Here is a 16,864-nt window from a genome sequence, read left to right on the forward strand (position 1 = left end):
TCATTTTTTTCTCTATATATGGTAATTTTTATGTTAATGTTCAATTTATTACGATTTTTCACAAAAATATAAGGCACACAGCTCCGTATATGACAGGGCCAATTTATAATGTGAAGATAACACCTTTACTAAAGTGCGTCTGAAATCTTTTCTGGATTTCCACCACGAATGCTCAAACCGAAATAATTTGAAACCCAGGGATATACTTATATACGTGATGATCTATATAAACAATAACATACAGGTCCCTACAATGAATAGCCAACTCTTTATTTGGGAGAGTTTGGACTCAAGTTTCTTAAACATTTCTAAATTTATTATAGAAACGTATGTTATAAACCGCAAAACCGAAATACTGCGCGGATATATTTTGAATGTACTAAATAAAGGTGTCCTCTCGTTAATATTATGACACGGAGATATGAATTGGAATTCAAAACGGTTATTTTTCGTTAATAAAGTGACTTCAAAATGAAGTAAACAAATGATAAATTTTACTCTTTATTTGAGATCAACAAGATAGCCTTAAACAATCTGTTACACAAATTAATTTCAAATGCAGGATGTATTTAAAAAAAAACAATCCATATAAAACATAACAATTTCCTTGAACAATAAATAAAAAAATAAATAGAAACCATTCATACAACAAAATAAATACATTCATAATATTCAGAACAGTATATAGGGTTATTATCATGAACCCATTTACAGTAAATTGACTAGATTGGGGGAAAGTTTGTTTCTTCAAATGGAACGATGAATGTTATAAATGCGGAAATCAGCGTTTACAGTCTCTCAATCATAGTTTTCTCAACGTGCTTCCTCCTATTAGTCATATCGGAAGTTGGCAATCTAAACATAGATACAAACAAATACTAAGGAAACATCATCTTCAAATATATATTTCCCTTTCTTTTTACATCATCAGTTAATCATTCGCAAAGCTGAGGTGAAGTCCACCTAAAAAAGGAAATAAATGCGGATGTATACATGTTTCAGGAAAATACAGTTAACACTTCTTTTTCTGTATCTTTTCTGATTTTGACACAAGTCCGAAACATCCACGAAACAAACTAGGTTTGTGAGATTGTTTTCTGTCGCCTTTTGATACATTTTGAGATTTTTGAGAAAAAGCCGATGATTTAGTTGAAATTTCGTGGAGAAGATGATGTTGTTGATTTGTATTCACTTGACTTTGCGTTACTTCCTCTGTCGTGACGGATGAACCGAAGGATGAGGCGGATGACATTTCGGTCTCCAAAACCTTAATTTTGTTGACTTTGAAGAAAAACTCCTCTGGTGGGCGGTAATTTAACTCAAACTTGCTGACAGTGAGATTGTTGTCGATGTGATGAAAGTAGCACCCTGGAAAAGAAAGAATAGAACATTAAGAATATGTTTCGATCTCAACAAAACGTGTCCTCCATAAATGTTAAATAATATCAATGACATTTCGTCGCCCGTTTTTTAATACACTGTTGCAACCATGGATACACAAATTATACAATTTCAAGCTTTCTTTTTTCTGAATGTATCTTCTCTATCCATTGTGTGCGATTTACCTCAAGCACAAGGCGTTCGATGTTTTTGTTAATGCTTTATTTTACTTGTTTTTCTTCTTTTATTATAGGTGGCATTTCAATGATTTCTATTACTAAAATACATGTACTCCTCAGGATTTTAAAGACCAATTTGAAAAACGGAATTTCCTCTTTACTGTTTTCTTTTCATACTTATTAATTTCTCATACCTACCTTTATGATGATAAGGCTGAACGAAAACCATTCCGTTATCTATTTCATGAATAATGAAGAATCGATCATCTGGATTTGATGGATCCAACTCGGTGTCGCTCGCCTGCAAAATAAGAGGCAAATATTCACTTATGGAAAACTGACTTTTATTCTTGGTTGACATATTTCAACAAAATCATAATGACAATTAAAAAGTCAAGTTATAACATAGATCACTAAACAGTTGATTTATCATTCATATTTATATTCCATCCTTTCAATTAATTACACATGTCATTCATTAAGCATCAAAAACCTGCATTACACCTACGTTGTTACATAATTGTCTACATGCATTATTTCATGCTATATCCGGTGATTTTGTATAAATATAATTAAACAAGACTTCCGGTGCTATTCTTGATGTCTTTAACAATACTGTTTTTCACCTGTTTTAATTTAGCAGTCAATTAAGACTTATATTAATAGTTTTTTTTTGTATCATATTGACATATATTGCGTCAGAATAATAGCCGATAAGACTTACCGAAATTTCTATTCTTTTATCTGTGCCAACAGCAATGTATTTTGTTTTGTCGTGATTTAAATGAAACGCTACCAATATCTTTTCTTTCTCTCCTTCTTTACTTGGAGCATGGATTTGTTTCTGATGGAAAATGCCTACAAAAATAAATGAATTGTATGATTCAACACATCATTATTAGATTATAGAGGATATAATTACAAACAAGTATTTTACCAATTAGTAATAAATTGATTGAGACAGTTTTTTTATCAGTTTGTATTCGAATTACTTCGCCTAGCCTTAAAATACAGTATTATCCTAGGAATATTGACATTACTATAACATGTTGTTTTGAAGCAAATTAAATGCAATTGACGGGATAGGTTATTTGTTATTTTCTTACTGCTATTGCTAACAGACGACACGACAATTCTACATAAAAATAATAAAAGTCTGATGAGACAATGTAATATATGCTATCAATGAAACATTGTTTTTCACCAAGATCGAAACAATGAATTGGAACATAATTTTCAGGTGGCAATAAAATCGTCAAGCAATTTTTTTCTATGGTCATTAACAGATAAACTACTTCGTTGTGATGTATTGACAACTTACAATTCTTGTTAGGCGTTTCTGTGTCTGAAAGGACAATTCGTTTATACATATTGTGGAAACCCATGAAGTAGCCGTCTCCAGTTTCTATAGAAACCACTGTATTGTCTGTCGCATTGTGTGGTGGAACACGTGGGGGTACCTGAAAAATAAGAATAAAATTAAGATATATATCTAAAACATGAACACTACGTCATTCCTACGCTACGAATAAAGATCTGTGTGTTTCATTTTTGTGACATTTGACAGTATTAATAAGCTTTCGAGTCATCATTTAGGTGGGAAGCTTAATCTATGGTAAGAAATATATAATTTAACGACCTTGCGTTATATTACAGACACACTGAATAAACCGTTTTTTTTTGTTGATCGACAACAATGACTTTTCACATTTGTAGATCAAAACAATACGTTTTTGTATTTTTATATATTGCAGGGGGTCGCTGTACGCTGGGGGCAGCTTAATAAATTTTACCACATGCTACGAAAAAGTATATTATTACATACCAAGCAACGCTGAGTTTTATGAAATATTATCCACTAAAACATTGTGCAATGGTTAAAAGGGTAAATAGGCAATTGTTTAAATTAAATTAAAGGGACCAACAACCCGTCGTCAGATTTTTCAGATATTCGTATTATCTTTGAATGTTTTTATTTTATCAAATAGTTAAATTGCAAATAATTTGCTCTATACATACAACGTATTGTAATTTTCTAATAAATCTTTTTTACTGCGTTGTCGGATTGTCCTTTTTTAAATTTGCTTGACCGCGGTTGATTTATCAGCCTTTGATGAATTTTCAAGATACTAAAGTAGTTTTTAATTCCTTATTTATGATAAAGTCGCCCACTCACGTAAAGAGTCTCGTTCATTTCTTTAATATTATCCGATGGCGGTATTTAAAATATTTTATTAACCGCAGATATGCATTTCGAAAATTGTGGTTAAAAAAGCGGAAATCAGGATTAGCTCTATTCATTTACCAGTATTCGTGTTTTAAAGATGAACACATTCATTTTATTGTGAAAACTGGGACGGTCGCATCTTCCAGAACATCATTCAACGATTATATACTCTATATATTGCAACAGATTTAGAAATATACATAGTGATGTTCTATATAAAGATCTTATCCAACATAACACGTGGCGGGGATTTCCAAAGATAACGTCTCGGATGTAATTTAAATCAGTATACTTTAGTTTAATATGAACATGCTTTTGATTTAATCGATGACTTTAATCGTGTGACACTGCATAATGTTGACCAACTATAATAGCCACAATAACGCGAAGAATGTAAGGAATTGCATCAATGCAAAATCCCACATCAGATTGCCATTTAAATCCCCACAAACAAATATGGTCAATATTATCAATTACTCCTATCATCCTACATCTTGTCAATATTTTATAACCCTGAAAGTTAATATTTACTTTTCATAAGGAAAATCAATTTGATTTACACTTTTCCACACCTACATGACTTTGTCATTTTTCGTATGCAACAGTTGTCTATCATTTCATCAAATCTATTTTTAGAATAGTTCATATTTTGTTTCCGTCTTGCTTTGATATAATCTAATAACAGGTGTTTAGATAATCCGATAAAATATTGAAAGAATTTAAATTCTGTATACATTCTTTATCAGGTTAATGTTTGGGTGGTTGCTATTTTGATGTTAAACAATTTATCTACCAGATATTCGTATTAAAATACGTAATAATTTATTTGTACTTTTTGTTCAACTGATTCTTTGCCAAATGTTAGCGTTTCGTGCAATTTTAGGTGATTTTTACTAAGCCCATGTTGTTCTTGAATTCCCAAGCATGTAATGTTGTTCGTTTGATAACGAAGCACGCACCACATTAAAAAAAAACACACTATATTATGTCGAAAAATCAATTGTCATATTTCAACAGCAGATTTATCAAGAAACAGGTGTTTCTTCCCTATGACTAATTTGTAGAATCTGTCACACCATATTACTCGAGTACTAGGAGTAAATTAATTTGATATTTTCTATTTCATCGAAGATAATTTATAGCATAATTAGTGGGTACTGATGATATGGTTTTATTGACTGACATCTTCATTATGATTAGAAGTACAGACATCTCGTGTACAGACAATCTCATTAGTAGCATCAATTGTCATGACACGACTAATACCATAATACCAATGGAATCAGCGTCAAAGGTGTCGTTATATTACATCAAAACTTTCCGTAGGCGAAGGTTTATTAATCAAACAACAACCTAATAATCAAAACTGTCATTTAGTATTGTCTCTTCAGTTTCCCTAGATAATTCTGGATTTAGGAAGACTTTTCTTGTTAAGCAAAATTTATTGTGCATAACAACACTGGGAACAATGAACATTAACTGACAAATTAAAGTACATGTTAAAATTTTGGAAGAAATAACCTTTATTTTATTTTAAAAAAAAATTTAGTGTAGATGAAAAAACATTCATCCCTATTGATTCATCAATTAAAAATGAAATTAACAAATTTAATCAGTACCATTTTCAAATACCAATATCTTCTTACCTTAGTATCTGTTTTGATTAACGTTGTTGTTGATTTCTGTTCTTTTTTGGACAGATGAGTTGTCCCAACACCAAGTGCAGCATCACGTCGGTCTTGTTCTTCTTTAATTTTCTCAATAATAAAATCCGTAAATTTGCTGTCAGTTTCCAATTTGGGCTTCGTATTTGCTTTGATAAAATTAATGCTGCTTAAAATCATGTTGTATTAAATATCCAAGGTGTATCGTTAAACAATTAAATAGATTCCGTATCGATAAGACACTCTGTCTGCTTGAAATTATATGTTTAAATGATCTAAACTATTTCCGCGTGTAATATATATATAGTAATGAAATAACCAATGATTGTTCTGACGTACTCAGGTGAAAGGTGAAAGTAGAAAACCACGTGATTGTAAACATGAATGAACGTAGTACTATATTCCCGATATACAATGTTGTGGTTTACCGTAGAGACAGGTACTGCAGGATTATCAGAATCTATCTTTTTTAAAACAGTTTAAAACATAATGAGACGACTAATGTATTTAAAAAACTTTAGAAAATGACTAGTGGGAAATATGTAAAGAATTTAAAGGTTATTGATGTTCACGCAACACCTATACAAGTAATGCAGAATGATTGGGATCGGCTACTTAGAAAATAAATCGTTCATAACTACAAAATTGGGACAAGGACGTTTTTATCAATTTTATCTCAGTTTGAAGTCTTTTTACTTATTTTTTTCATGAACATGATTTTAAGTGCATTTTATTGAAATAAAAATTGTCAATTTAATATTGATTTTATTTTTGTTACATTAACGTCCAGTGACAAACATTTCATGCATTTTAATAGACGATTTATATATTGAATGTTAAAGGGAGCAAGTGCAATTGTATTCCCACTCATATTTGCTTAGTCTGCAAAGATAGTTTACGGAAACATTACAACTAGTAAATGAGTTTTAGTCTGAAACGGTCATTTTGATCATACCATTATCCGAAAAGACTAATCACTAACTTATTAAGTTTTGTTCAGTCTTTTAGTCAATTTTCAGATATATCAACTGTGGTAAATTCAGTACTTTTCAGACAATTCGCTTGCATGCAATTCATAACTGTTCAGTAACTTTTCAGAAAATTCAGAATGTTGTGGATCTAATGAAAAGTCTGAACAAATCTCTATTGACTGCAAGCGGATAAGTCTTAAAATTGACCGAAAAACTGAAAATGACTTAATAAATAAATAATTTTAATTGAATAGAGGGACAGATTCCCTGAGCCAGACTATAGACAAGATGACAAATTTTGAATGAACGCAGATTCAATAGAGGATACCGGAGATTTGGTATCTACACAAAAATATTGGATACACTAAAATAAATTGACAAAAAGGTGAAAAGTTATGACATTCAGAACGACAAGTAGAATATTAAAATTAGACATTTACAGTTGACTCTTTTTAAAGTTATTTGGGTCCTCAATGCTCTTCAACTTCGTACTTTATTTGACCTTTTAAACTTTTTTATAAGTTCAAGCGTCACTGATGAGTCTTTTGAAGACGAAAACCTCGTCTGGCGTACACATTTTCAATCCTGGTATCTATGATGAGTTTATTATTATGTGTGGGAAGCTGCTGAAATTGCAATATAAGTCTGTTCATTTGTACTTTCTGGAGTAGAACAGTATAACCTTTAGATGTTCATTCTCTTTCATAATTATCACAATGCTTGTCTTAATGACACGTTATTTGTAGCCAACCATAAAGATCATTCTGAATGTTTGTCTGAGATAATCAAATCTGAGTTACTGCAAATGTATGAGAGTTGACACACAAACTTAAAGTGGACTTCAATACAGTAACTTTACTTGCCATATATTGCTTCTTCATATGTGCTTTCCTGTTTTCATTATAATGCGATGTACCAAATCTTTTTAGGAATACTCAAATGTATTGTTTGCTCGCTTGATTATTCGTAGCCTTATGTCTAGTTGCAAATATTTCATTTACATTCAAGATTAGTGATGTATGACCTCCTTATCGGACCACTCTTTTGAAAAGAAAATTAGGGGATAACTTATTATTATTTCTTGCAGCTATTGAATTAAAAAATACAGACTAGAGTATGTAATTATTTCATATAGAGTTTTTAGAATGCAACGATAACCAGACATATTTACAACCCGAGGCATAAAGAGGAACAAATATATAATACACGAAGAAGTTAACAATTGCATACATAAATGTAAATCAGATTCACATCACCAATCTTAAAGTTTAATATATTAATATAATGGATATCTGCTGTTCAAATACTGTTAGTTTGCTGAAATTCACAACAAGACATGAACATTTCTTAAATTTAATCGTTATATCCAAAGAAAGAACAGACACATGTTTGTTTTTATTGAATGTTCATAATGTATTCATATTAATTTGTATATTTAATCGCCGCCAGTTAATAAGTACAATCGAAAAAATATCTTTTGAAAATATACTTAAGAGATAAGTACAACGTGTAAGCATAGAATGATCTGGTACTTTTTATGTTGATCCGTTAACTCAAATGACGATTTGAATGTTGGATTGGTATTTAAAGCTCGCAAATGATTTATCTTAAATGAGCTCAAACATTTATTAGTTGCCATTTTGATATTTGTCGAAATATTTTCTCATTCTTCAAAAAATTGTAGGTTTTGTCTTTTTGTTGTTTTAGCCATGTTTTTTAGAAGGGCTGGAATCAACATTAATTTTAAGTTTCCACTAACTCTGATCAAACTGATATAAATGTATAAAACATCCTACAAAATAGCATTCTACGTTCTGTTCAAATCATAGGTTAGTACATATATTATCTCCCTTAACATACTTGGTTATATATAAGCTGAAAATAATGTTTAACCAAGGTATATTTTTGGAATAGTAGTGGATTTTCAGTTGCAGATTCCTTTTTGTCCGTCTGTATTATGCAATTTTTGAGCAGACGTTATTTAAAGCAACAATTTGTCGGAAGGTAATTCACCTAATGTTATACCCTGTATATGCATGTACCATCACGCAATTTTTTTAATGTTAATACTGAGTGTTAATACCATAATGAAAGAATTTATTGGTATATAGGATTTAAAATCGAGTTTAGTATGAAGTATACGTATGGGAAGATACATTGGTTTAACAAGAGGCCTTATTTAAATACTTGACAAAACTGAACTTAAATGCGATCCAATTTAGAAACAAGACATGAACAAATTATTTAAAGAAATTTTTATCGTTTTCTTGAAAATTTACAAAGTAACATTATAAAGTTAATGGCATTTTAGTGTTATTTCATATCAAAAGCTTAGTTTTGTTATAATAACAATCATAATTTCTTACATACAACTATGAATTTATTTTTCTTTCAAGGTCAAGAAACAAAGGAATGGAATGTCTACGAGACGTCCATAAATACAAGTTAAAACGTTTAATCCTAATTTAATTTTGTACATACATTATATATATCAATCATGTAATATGTAAAGTGCATCTAGGTATAAATAATTACCAGGAAGAAGAGAAAAGATTAATGTGTATTTCATTGTTTGACAAATCATGTGTAGTAACCTATTATTTAAAAATATAACAAATGCAATACGAGTTATGTTTAGAAATAAAAAAAATCAGATTTTTGTATGAAAATTTACAGTTTTTTTTCCAGACTAAAAAGCATACTTTGAATTCATTAAAATGTTTAGAACCACAACCTTTTCAGTCACACCTTGAACTACATTTGTACGAACAAAGAAACGTTCAATTTTGATTGATTGTTTGCTTTTATAGATTGTAATCAATCTCCTATCGGTTTTCTAAGAAGTTAAGTTAGAAAACTACACATAAAAAATAGAAACCCAAGGCCAGAACGACAGGAGGGAACTTTGTCCAGGTTGTTCAGAATTATGGCTGTATCAATGTGTATTATACTTTTAAACTGAAAAAAATTCAGACAAAGTATATAATTTGCTTTTAAAGCTTTCGGTCTCGAACTTACCTGATAAGGTTATTCGTGAAACACGTGTCGAACGCATGGAAAGCAGTACCATAATTTTTATGACATAAACTATTACTATGTAGATTCAGCCGACGGTGGTCTGTCTCCGGTCCGGTACCAGTACGAGCTTGAGTAGAAAGATAAACTTTGGATTGTAATTTTCAGTTTAAAAGTTCTTTAATTGTACTGTATTGCTTATACAAATATCATTTGGCTTTCCAAATATTTGGCTCCATTTTACCTGATGAATAATTGTCTAGAATACAGAAAAATGAGTCGGGCGCAAGGAATTCGTTATCAAGTTTCTATTTTACAAAGGAAATGAAAAGCAACATGGCGCAAATTTTATCTTCTTCTAATGTTCATCTCAGGCGATTGAATTAAAACTTTCATGTGTGACATTTGATCTTTTCAAATAGCGTTGTGCTCCTCTCTCTCTTTTAATGTACAGGAAACAAATCAATCATAACCAAGCACAAGGAAGCTTAAACCAGTTAAACCAGATAATTTAATCATAGAGACTTTCATAGTAATGGTCTGCAATTCCATTGATCTGCAGAGGCATTTTCAAGAGAAACATATTTTAACGAACAAACCTACCACGTGTGTAACAGTCGGATATAAACACTGGAAACGTGAAAACGCGAAACGAAAATCATTTCTGCTTTTCGCGTTTCACTTGATTTTATATAAAAGATGGCCATCATAGATATAAAATGACTTTATTTTTTATGGCATTATATATAGATAGATATAGAAAATTTTGGAGTTAAATGTAGAATTGGTTCATCTTATTAATCGATAGTATTAACCTCGTTTCAGCAGCTGTAAATTGTCTGTACATTCGTTGTATTTGTAATCATTATTGTATTCAAGTCCTGAGAAAAATACACAAAAAGGACGACTTTATATGTATCTACATTTCTTTTTAAAATAACGACCTTCAGATACTTTTATAGAAATTATAGAATGTTGAAAGTTTTAATTCGAGCGTTACTAATGAGTGTATTGTAGACGAAACGCGTGTCCGGTGTACCAAATTATAAGCCAGGTATCTTTGAAGAATGTTTACAATCACTTGGTCGATGCCACTGATTGTGGACGTTTCGTCCCCGAGGGTATCACCAGCCTAATAATCAGATCTTTGTGTTCACATGAACTATCATTCATACATGACAAACATTCATTTGCTGTTAATAAAATGTTGAATCATTTGAAACACTAAGGTTTTTTTTTACCTCATTGCTTATATTGCCGAAGTCATAGTAATGGTCTGCAATTCCATTGATCTGCAGAGGCATTTTCAAGAGAAACATATTTTAACGAACAAACCTACCACGTGTGTAACAGTCGGATATAAACACTGGAAACGTGAAAACGCGAAACGAAAATCATTTCTGCTTTTCGCGTTTCACTTGATTTTATATAAAAGATGGCCATCATAGATATAAAATGACTTTATTTTTTATGGCATTATATATAGATAGATATAGAAAATTTTGGAGTTAAATGTAGAATTGGTTCATCTTATTAATCGATAGTATTAACCTCGTTTCAGCAGCTGTAAATTGTCTGTACATTCGTTGTATTTGTAATCATTATTGTATTCAAGTCCTGAGAAAAATACACAAAAAGGACGACTTTATATGTATCTACATTTCTTTTTAAAATAACGACCTTCAGATACTTTTATAGAAATTATAGAATGTTGAAAGTTTTAATTCGAGCGTTACTAATGAGTGTATTGTAGACGAAACGCGTGTCCGGTGTACCAAATTATAAGCCAGGTATCTTTGAAGAATGTTTACAATCACTTGGTCGATGCCACTGATTGTGGACGTTTCGTCCCCGAGGGTATCACCAGCCTAATAATCAGATCTTTGTGTTCACATGAACTATCATTCATACATGACAAACATTCATTTGCTGTTAATAAAATGTTGAATCATTTGAAACACTAAGGTTTTTTTTTACCTCATTGCTTATATTGCCGAAGTCATATTTGGTATAACTTTTCGGATTTTTTTTGTTTTCAGCACTCTGCAACGTCCTATTTGTTTTGACCTTCCAAGGATTCGAGTGTCACTGAAGACCTCCTTATTTCATTCTTCTGTGCGTCTTGCGTTCCAAATTATAAGGCTTATCTCTTTTATTAATTTTTTAATACCATTGTTTTTGGAAAACTGTTCAAATTCCTGCTTTTCATCACGGTCGACATACTGTACTGATTTATTGTATTCCAAAGGGAAAAAATAATGTTTTATGCAAACATTAAGGAAAATTCAATTTTCATTAGTACACTTATGTTTTAAAAAGTACACAGAAGCCAACGGTAAAAAAACATACACCAACAATCAAAACGGTCTAAATTCTTCTTTGCTGATGTGACAACTGTTAAATATTTTCACCAAAGCGACAGAAAAATAATGCTGTTGAAAACAGACAATGTAATTATAGTGCATATGTAGATGTTAGATTAATACACGTACACCACTAGGATCATGACAATGTGTACACTATGATACATTTCCTGAAACCTCTCCGTAGGTGTGTGAACAGTTGAGCTCTAAAGTAATTGCTTATATGTTTCGTAATTTCCTTGTCAACTGCCTTATTTGGACTTCCTTGTTTATTTGTGTATATAATATCTTATGTCATTAAAATATAGTTGTAATGACAACAATTAACTTTGCACTTTCCTTTGCAAGTATGACCACGACATATAATGTATTACACGTGAAAATTTGATTGAGAGGCTGTTAATTGTGTTTCGTCATTTGCAAGACCCCCATTTCGTCAAATATATACACTGTTTACAAAATAAAAACTAAATAACTAATATCAAAATTTTGTTTTCAAAAGATAAATGTCTACTTCAATAGAGATAAGATATTAATGTTAATATCTGATACTCATTTTAAGTCCCATTAGAGAAGTTTCTGAATCAACGTATTTTCATTTTCTCCAGATGAAAAGAAGCCAAATAGATAAAACATTTAAGATCATCAACAGAAAAACCAAATTATTACAAGCTCAAGTTTACCTGAGGCATACAGACTCATTTTTTTAGTAAAGTTAAATGCAGTAACTGACAAATTGCAATGAAATTTGTCGTTTAAAGGATTCCTGTGCCAAAGCAAGAGAGGGATAGGTCCTGGGGACTTGTATGAGATTGCTATGACGTCTGACAGTCTTGTTGGTGACTTGCTGCGTAAGCCATGGAAACAAAACAAACCGTCAATCATCAGGGAGTACACATTTGCATTTATATTTTATGTATATTGGTAACACGTGAAAAAAGAAATAAAATAACCACTGAACCAAGTTGTATGACAGACACACCGATTCATTCAAGTTGAAATATCCTGCGAGATTTTGTGTCTTTATTGCACGGATAAAATATGTCCCAAGACATTGTTTCCAAGGATGTCATATAATTCCTGTTTAGTGAAATAATATAAATTGTGTCAAGTTCGATATAATGATTTTGTTTGAAATTTGCTTAAAATTGTAAGTAAATGCTAATTGTCTCCCTATAGAAAAGAAAGTCATTATCCTATTAAAGTTTTATGAAATATATCGACAGTTCAATATATGTGATGTCTACACAAATTGAAAAGGCATAACTCAAAATTACCTTGAACTTTCCGAGTTTGTTTTCATGCTATATAGGAAGAATTATCATAAATAAAATGATAATTCGGTAAAATACATTACACATAATCCAAGGGAAAAAAAACCAAGTACCTTAAACATAGGTTCTGCGCTTATATTTTTACAATATGTATTTTTTTTAAATTAACATATGCGAAGATGCCAGCTTTAAAACACAAGAAATTACTTTAACTTTTCATTTGTGAACTTTTCATTTTATGTCGTAACAAACCAACATCACCTGCATACGGTTTATATGTACCCCGATTCAAAACAAAATTCCAGGACTTTTTTCTATCATGAGTTCCTTGATAGAGATTTGCTGCTTAGAAGTTAGCAACTTATTGGTACATGCAATGTATGAAGTCCTCAAAATTGTAACGCTATCATGATTTGATTAATCGTTATGGAATATCTATGTCATATATTACTACGCATGAGTCTGTCTAAGCCATAATCCCGTCCTCATGTCTTTCTTATGACAATACCCGATTCGACTTATTTCTGACTTTTCCGTCCTGTAAAAAAACTTACGCAGGTGAATGGAACATAGTAAAATGGTATTGTGGCAATTGTCAAACTCCGAAATCGAGTCAACACAACACTAAAAGAGCAGAGAAGCGACTGATACAAAGAAAGTAAAAATACCAACGGAAATTACCGAGGTGTCTAAATATAACAAAAGACGTACCGGTAGTTAAACATGAACTAAAAACTAAACAAAAAGGAATCATCATAGATGTCCAGAGACTGTCATGCTACTTTAAAATGAAGGTACTAAGTAATTGCTATGTAGGCTTCTTTTGTAAAATGCGATATGAGAACAGGATACATTAAGAAAACCAAGTCATCATGAAATGTTCTTCCAACTGATTATGGTTACCATATTTGTCAACAAATCAAATCCATTTGGGGGGATTCTTGTGTTGCATTATTTTTAGCTCCATTATTAAATAGATCTGGACATTTACACAACTTACGAGTACAGTAAAAGATCGTTATGGATGAATTGAAATCTTTGGTCTTATTGTTATTACAATTTGTGTTACCTGAAATATTATGTCCATTTGTTTATTAAATGTTATCAAAATAAATGAAAACTTGACTTGTGAGAAGATGAAATTGTCTGTGATCTATACCCACGTCTGCTATTTGTTTGCAAATTTAAATATCAAAGGCTCTCTGTGGGCCCAATGACGCTATTTGATATCTAAATAAGCAAATCACAAGCTAATAGACAATACTATTTCAGACATGTTGCATTTGTTCCATTTACACATGTGGTTTTGTCTTTACTATTATTGATTTAAACTCACAAATACGTGATGAACTCATCTTTAATATGATCTTACACTCAACAGAAAAGCTTTGATGGTTTTAACATTAAACGCATTTTCATTATTTATGAAGGTCAACAGAATATTACAACATACTATTGTTTTTTAGCTCACAGAGAGTCTTTTCAGTAACGTCGAAAACCTAAAGATGATTCAATATTGTCCACATTAGTTTTTGTATTTTTGTATACTTTTGAATCTTTCAAAAAACCCGAAGCAAACGGATGAAATAATATGAAAACGGTTTCGATCATTTGCAGTTAAATAGTAGATGATTATGGTGACTTGGAGATGGTTCAGTTCATCTTTTATACCATACATTGTATTCTGTGTGTATTTAGAGACTATTTGTATAGCTATTTAATAAGTCATACATTTTCAACACCGTAATTAAGAACAAGTTTGAATTTCTGTCTTGTACACAAAATACAGCAGTTTGATTTCATAATAAGATTAATGTAACATCGAATTTCTTTCTTGGTTTGACTGTTCTGAATAGTTCAATTTCTCGAATTCAGAATAAAGAAGGCACTCCTGCTAATGCTATATTAAAGGAGACTAGATTTAACAGCATTTATCAAGATATATTAATTGATAACTGACAAAAAAAAAATTGTACTACAAAATGTATGATATGATATAATAATAAACACATCAAAACAGAAAATACTAATGACTAACAATATCAGTGTAGCTTTATGTTATATATATATATATATATATATATATATATACATGTCTAAATTGAAAACAACGTTCAAACCTATGATTGCGTTGGATAAAAACCGCAATTTTTATACGTGTGCATGCAAAACAAATTTCTTGTTAGAGGGGTCTAAATACAGCACAAACAACATTTTCCAAAAGACCAAAAACGTGAAAAAGTTTATTTTAACAAAACGCATTTGACTAACAGGTCAAACAACAAATGTTCTTAAACCCTGCTGACTGCCATTGGCGATTGCCAAATAAACGGATCACCGATGTAATAAATGGATCTTAATTATAAGTTTAATACTAAATATATATATCCATTCCCTTCTCACTTGTCATGTATGATGTAATAAGTCAGCAAAACTGTACATGACTCATTCTGTCATAATCAGCTATTTCTAAACAATTCTAAAAAAGGGACGAAAGATACCTGGCCTCATCTGTGACATTTTTTTCTGTTTCACATTAACTAGAAAGTTTTAGATTGATACTATATTATATTCGTTCATTTGGTTTTTAATAAAATATTCAAATGATGCTCAAAATTCAATATGGATCATTCAAGTGTGATATAATCATTTATGCCACATTGTTTGATGAATTATCTGGTGAATACTTTGTGGTTTTGTATACAACTCTGTTGTCTTGCTGGCAGATTGATATTCGTTTTGTCACTTTGTCAACGACATGTAGTTTTTCGATCACATCACCCGTTCGTTCCCCCTCGTCCACACTACTAATGAAATTTCATCTGATAAGCAACTGATGCTAATGAGACCAAATTAGGCAGTTTTCTTTCTAATGATGATCGAGCAAACAAAATCATAAAAACAAAACGAAAAGATTTTCTTAACATAATTTGATTCTAGCACTTATTATAATTAGTTCCTAGAATGTGAATTTACATTTCAAATTGAAAAAGTGTATTTAGTTAACCGTGTTTGAACTCATACAATTTTAAAAGTCATGTCACATGCTGGAACTTGCTTCCAAACATGTATGAACATGTGAGCATTAATCGCTTTATTATATCAAAACATCTTTCTTCAATATCATTAACGGTACAATTTTACTGCAACAGATGTGCATTTCGACAATGAATGTCTCTTCAGTGATGCTTGAGTCAGAGATATATGTAATCAAAACCTTCTCTGAACATTGAAGAGCTGATCAAACATAAAAAAGAACCTAAAGTATGGCAAACTCCGGACAAGGAATCAGAGCTTTGAATGTTATTCATTCAACTTGTTCAATTATCTATAATATTATAATTGACACTTATGATAATTATCTTGCTATTATTTTTTTTTTTTAATTGTTCACTTCAATGAGTTCTAAAATTTCCTTTTGAGAGAATTTTGAAAATGGTTATCTTCTTTGTCTTCTATTCTGAGAATAGAGAGCTGTTAAGATTGGGGGAATGCTATATTTAATAAATGATTTAAATCAGATTTTGTGACATCTTCAATTTTATACCCAATTTCTAAATTTTGTAGGTCGAAAATATGTTTATCAATACCAAAGAATTTCATTAGTTTAATTACTGTTTTCAAGAGTGTAACATTAAATAAACAATTAATGAGAAAGGTAAATATGCTAGATATACTTACTGGAGGTGTGATGAGATGATTGAAGCTGTTAATTTTCTCCTTGATAATATTTATGTACGTTTCGGCAGCAAAGTTTATCGACAGGTTGTAGGTATTCCTATGGGCACTAT

The 16,864-nt window shown here is 30.9% G+C and overlaps 1 protein-coding gene across 2 annotated transcripts; it reads right to left on the reverse strand.

Annotated features, from left to right (window-relative positions):
• Positions 1-488: 488 nt before the first annotated feature.
• LOC127738264 (uncharacterized) lies at positions 489-5,743 on the reverse strand. 2 transcript variants are annotated; one of them, XM_052249451.1, is made up of 5 exons: positions 5,433-5,743; positions 2,881-3,019; positions 2,284-2,417; positions 1,758-1,860; positions 489-1,368 (listed from the first exon to the last, which is right to left on the reverse strand). In XM_052249451.1, exons 1-5 carry the CDS (start codon positions 5,628-5,630, stop codon positions 1,013-1,015), a joined length of 930 nt encoding a protein of 309 aa, XP_052105411.1. In that variant the 5' UTR covers positions 5,631-5,743; the 3' UTR covers positions 489-1,012. The 2 variants fall into 2 exon arrangements, with proteins under 2 accessions (XP_052105411.1, XP_052105412.1); XM_052249452.1 differs by lacking the exon at positions 5,433-5,743 and adding an exon at positions 3,865-3,933.
• Positions 5,744-16,864: the final 11,121 nt, after the last annotated feature.

Source organism: Mytilus californianus, unplaced genomic scaffold (assembly GCF_021869535.1).
Source record: "Mytilus californianus isolate M0D057914Y unplaced genomic scaffold, xbMytCali1.0.p SCAF_4, whole genome shotgun sequence".
NCBI classification, from domain to species: Eukaryota; Metazoa; Mollusca; class Bivalvia; order Mytilida; family Mytilidae; genus Mytilus; species Mytilus californianus.

Coding starts and splice junctions, on each gene's coding strand:
- LOC127738264 (XM_052249451.1), bottom strand. CDS start 5,630: ATGATTTTAAGCAGCATTAATTTTATCAAAGCAAATACGAAGCCCAAA. Junction 3,020..5,432: donor TAATCAAAACAGATACTAAG/GTAAGAAGATAT, acceptor CTTATTTTTCAG/GTACCCCCACGTGTTCCACC. Junction 2,418..2,880: donor AGAAACGCCTAACAAGAATT/GTAAGTTGTCAA, acceptor TTATTTTTGTAG/GCATTTTCCATCAGAAACAA.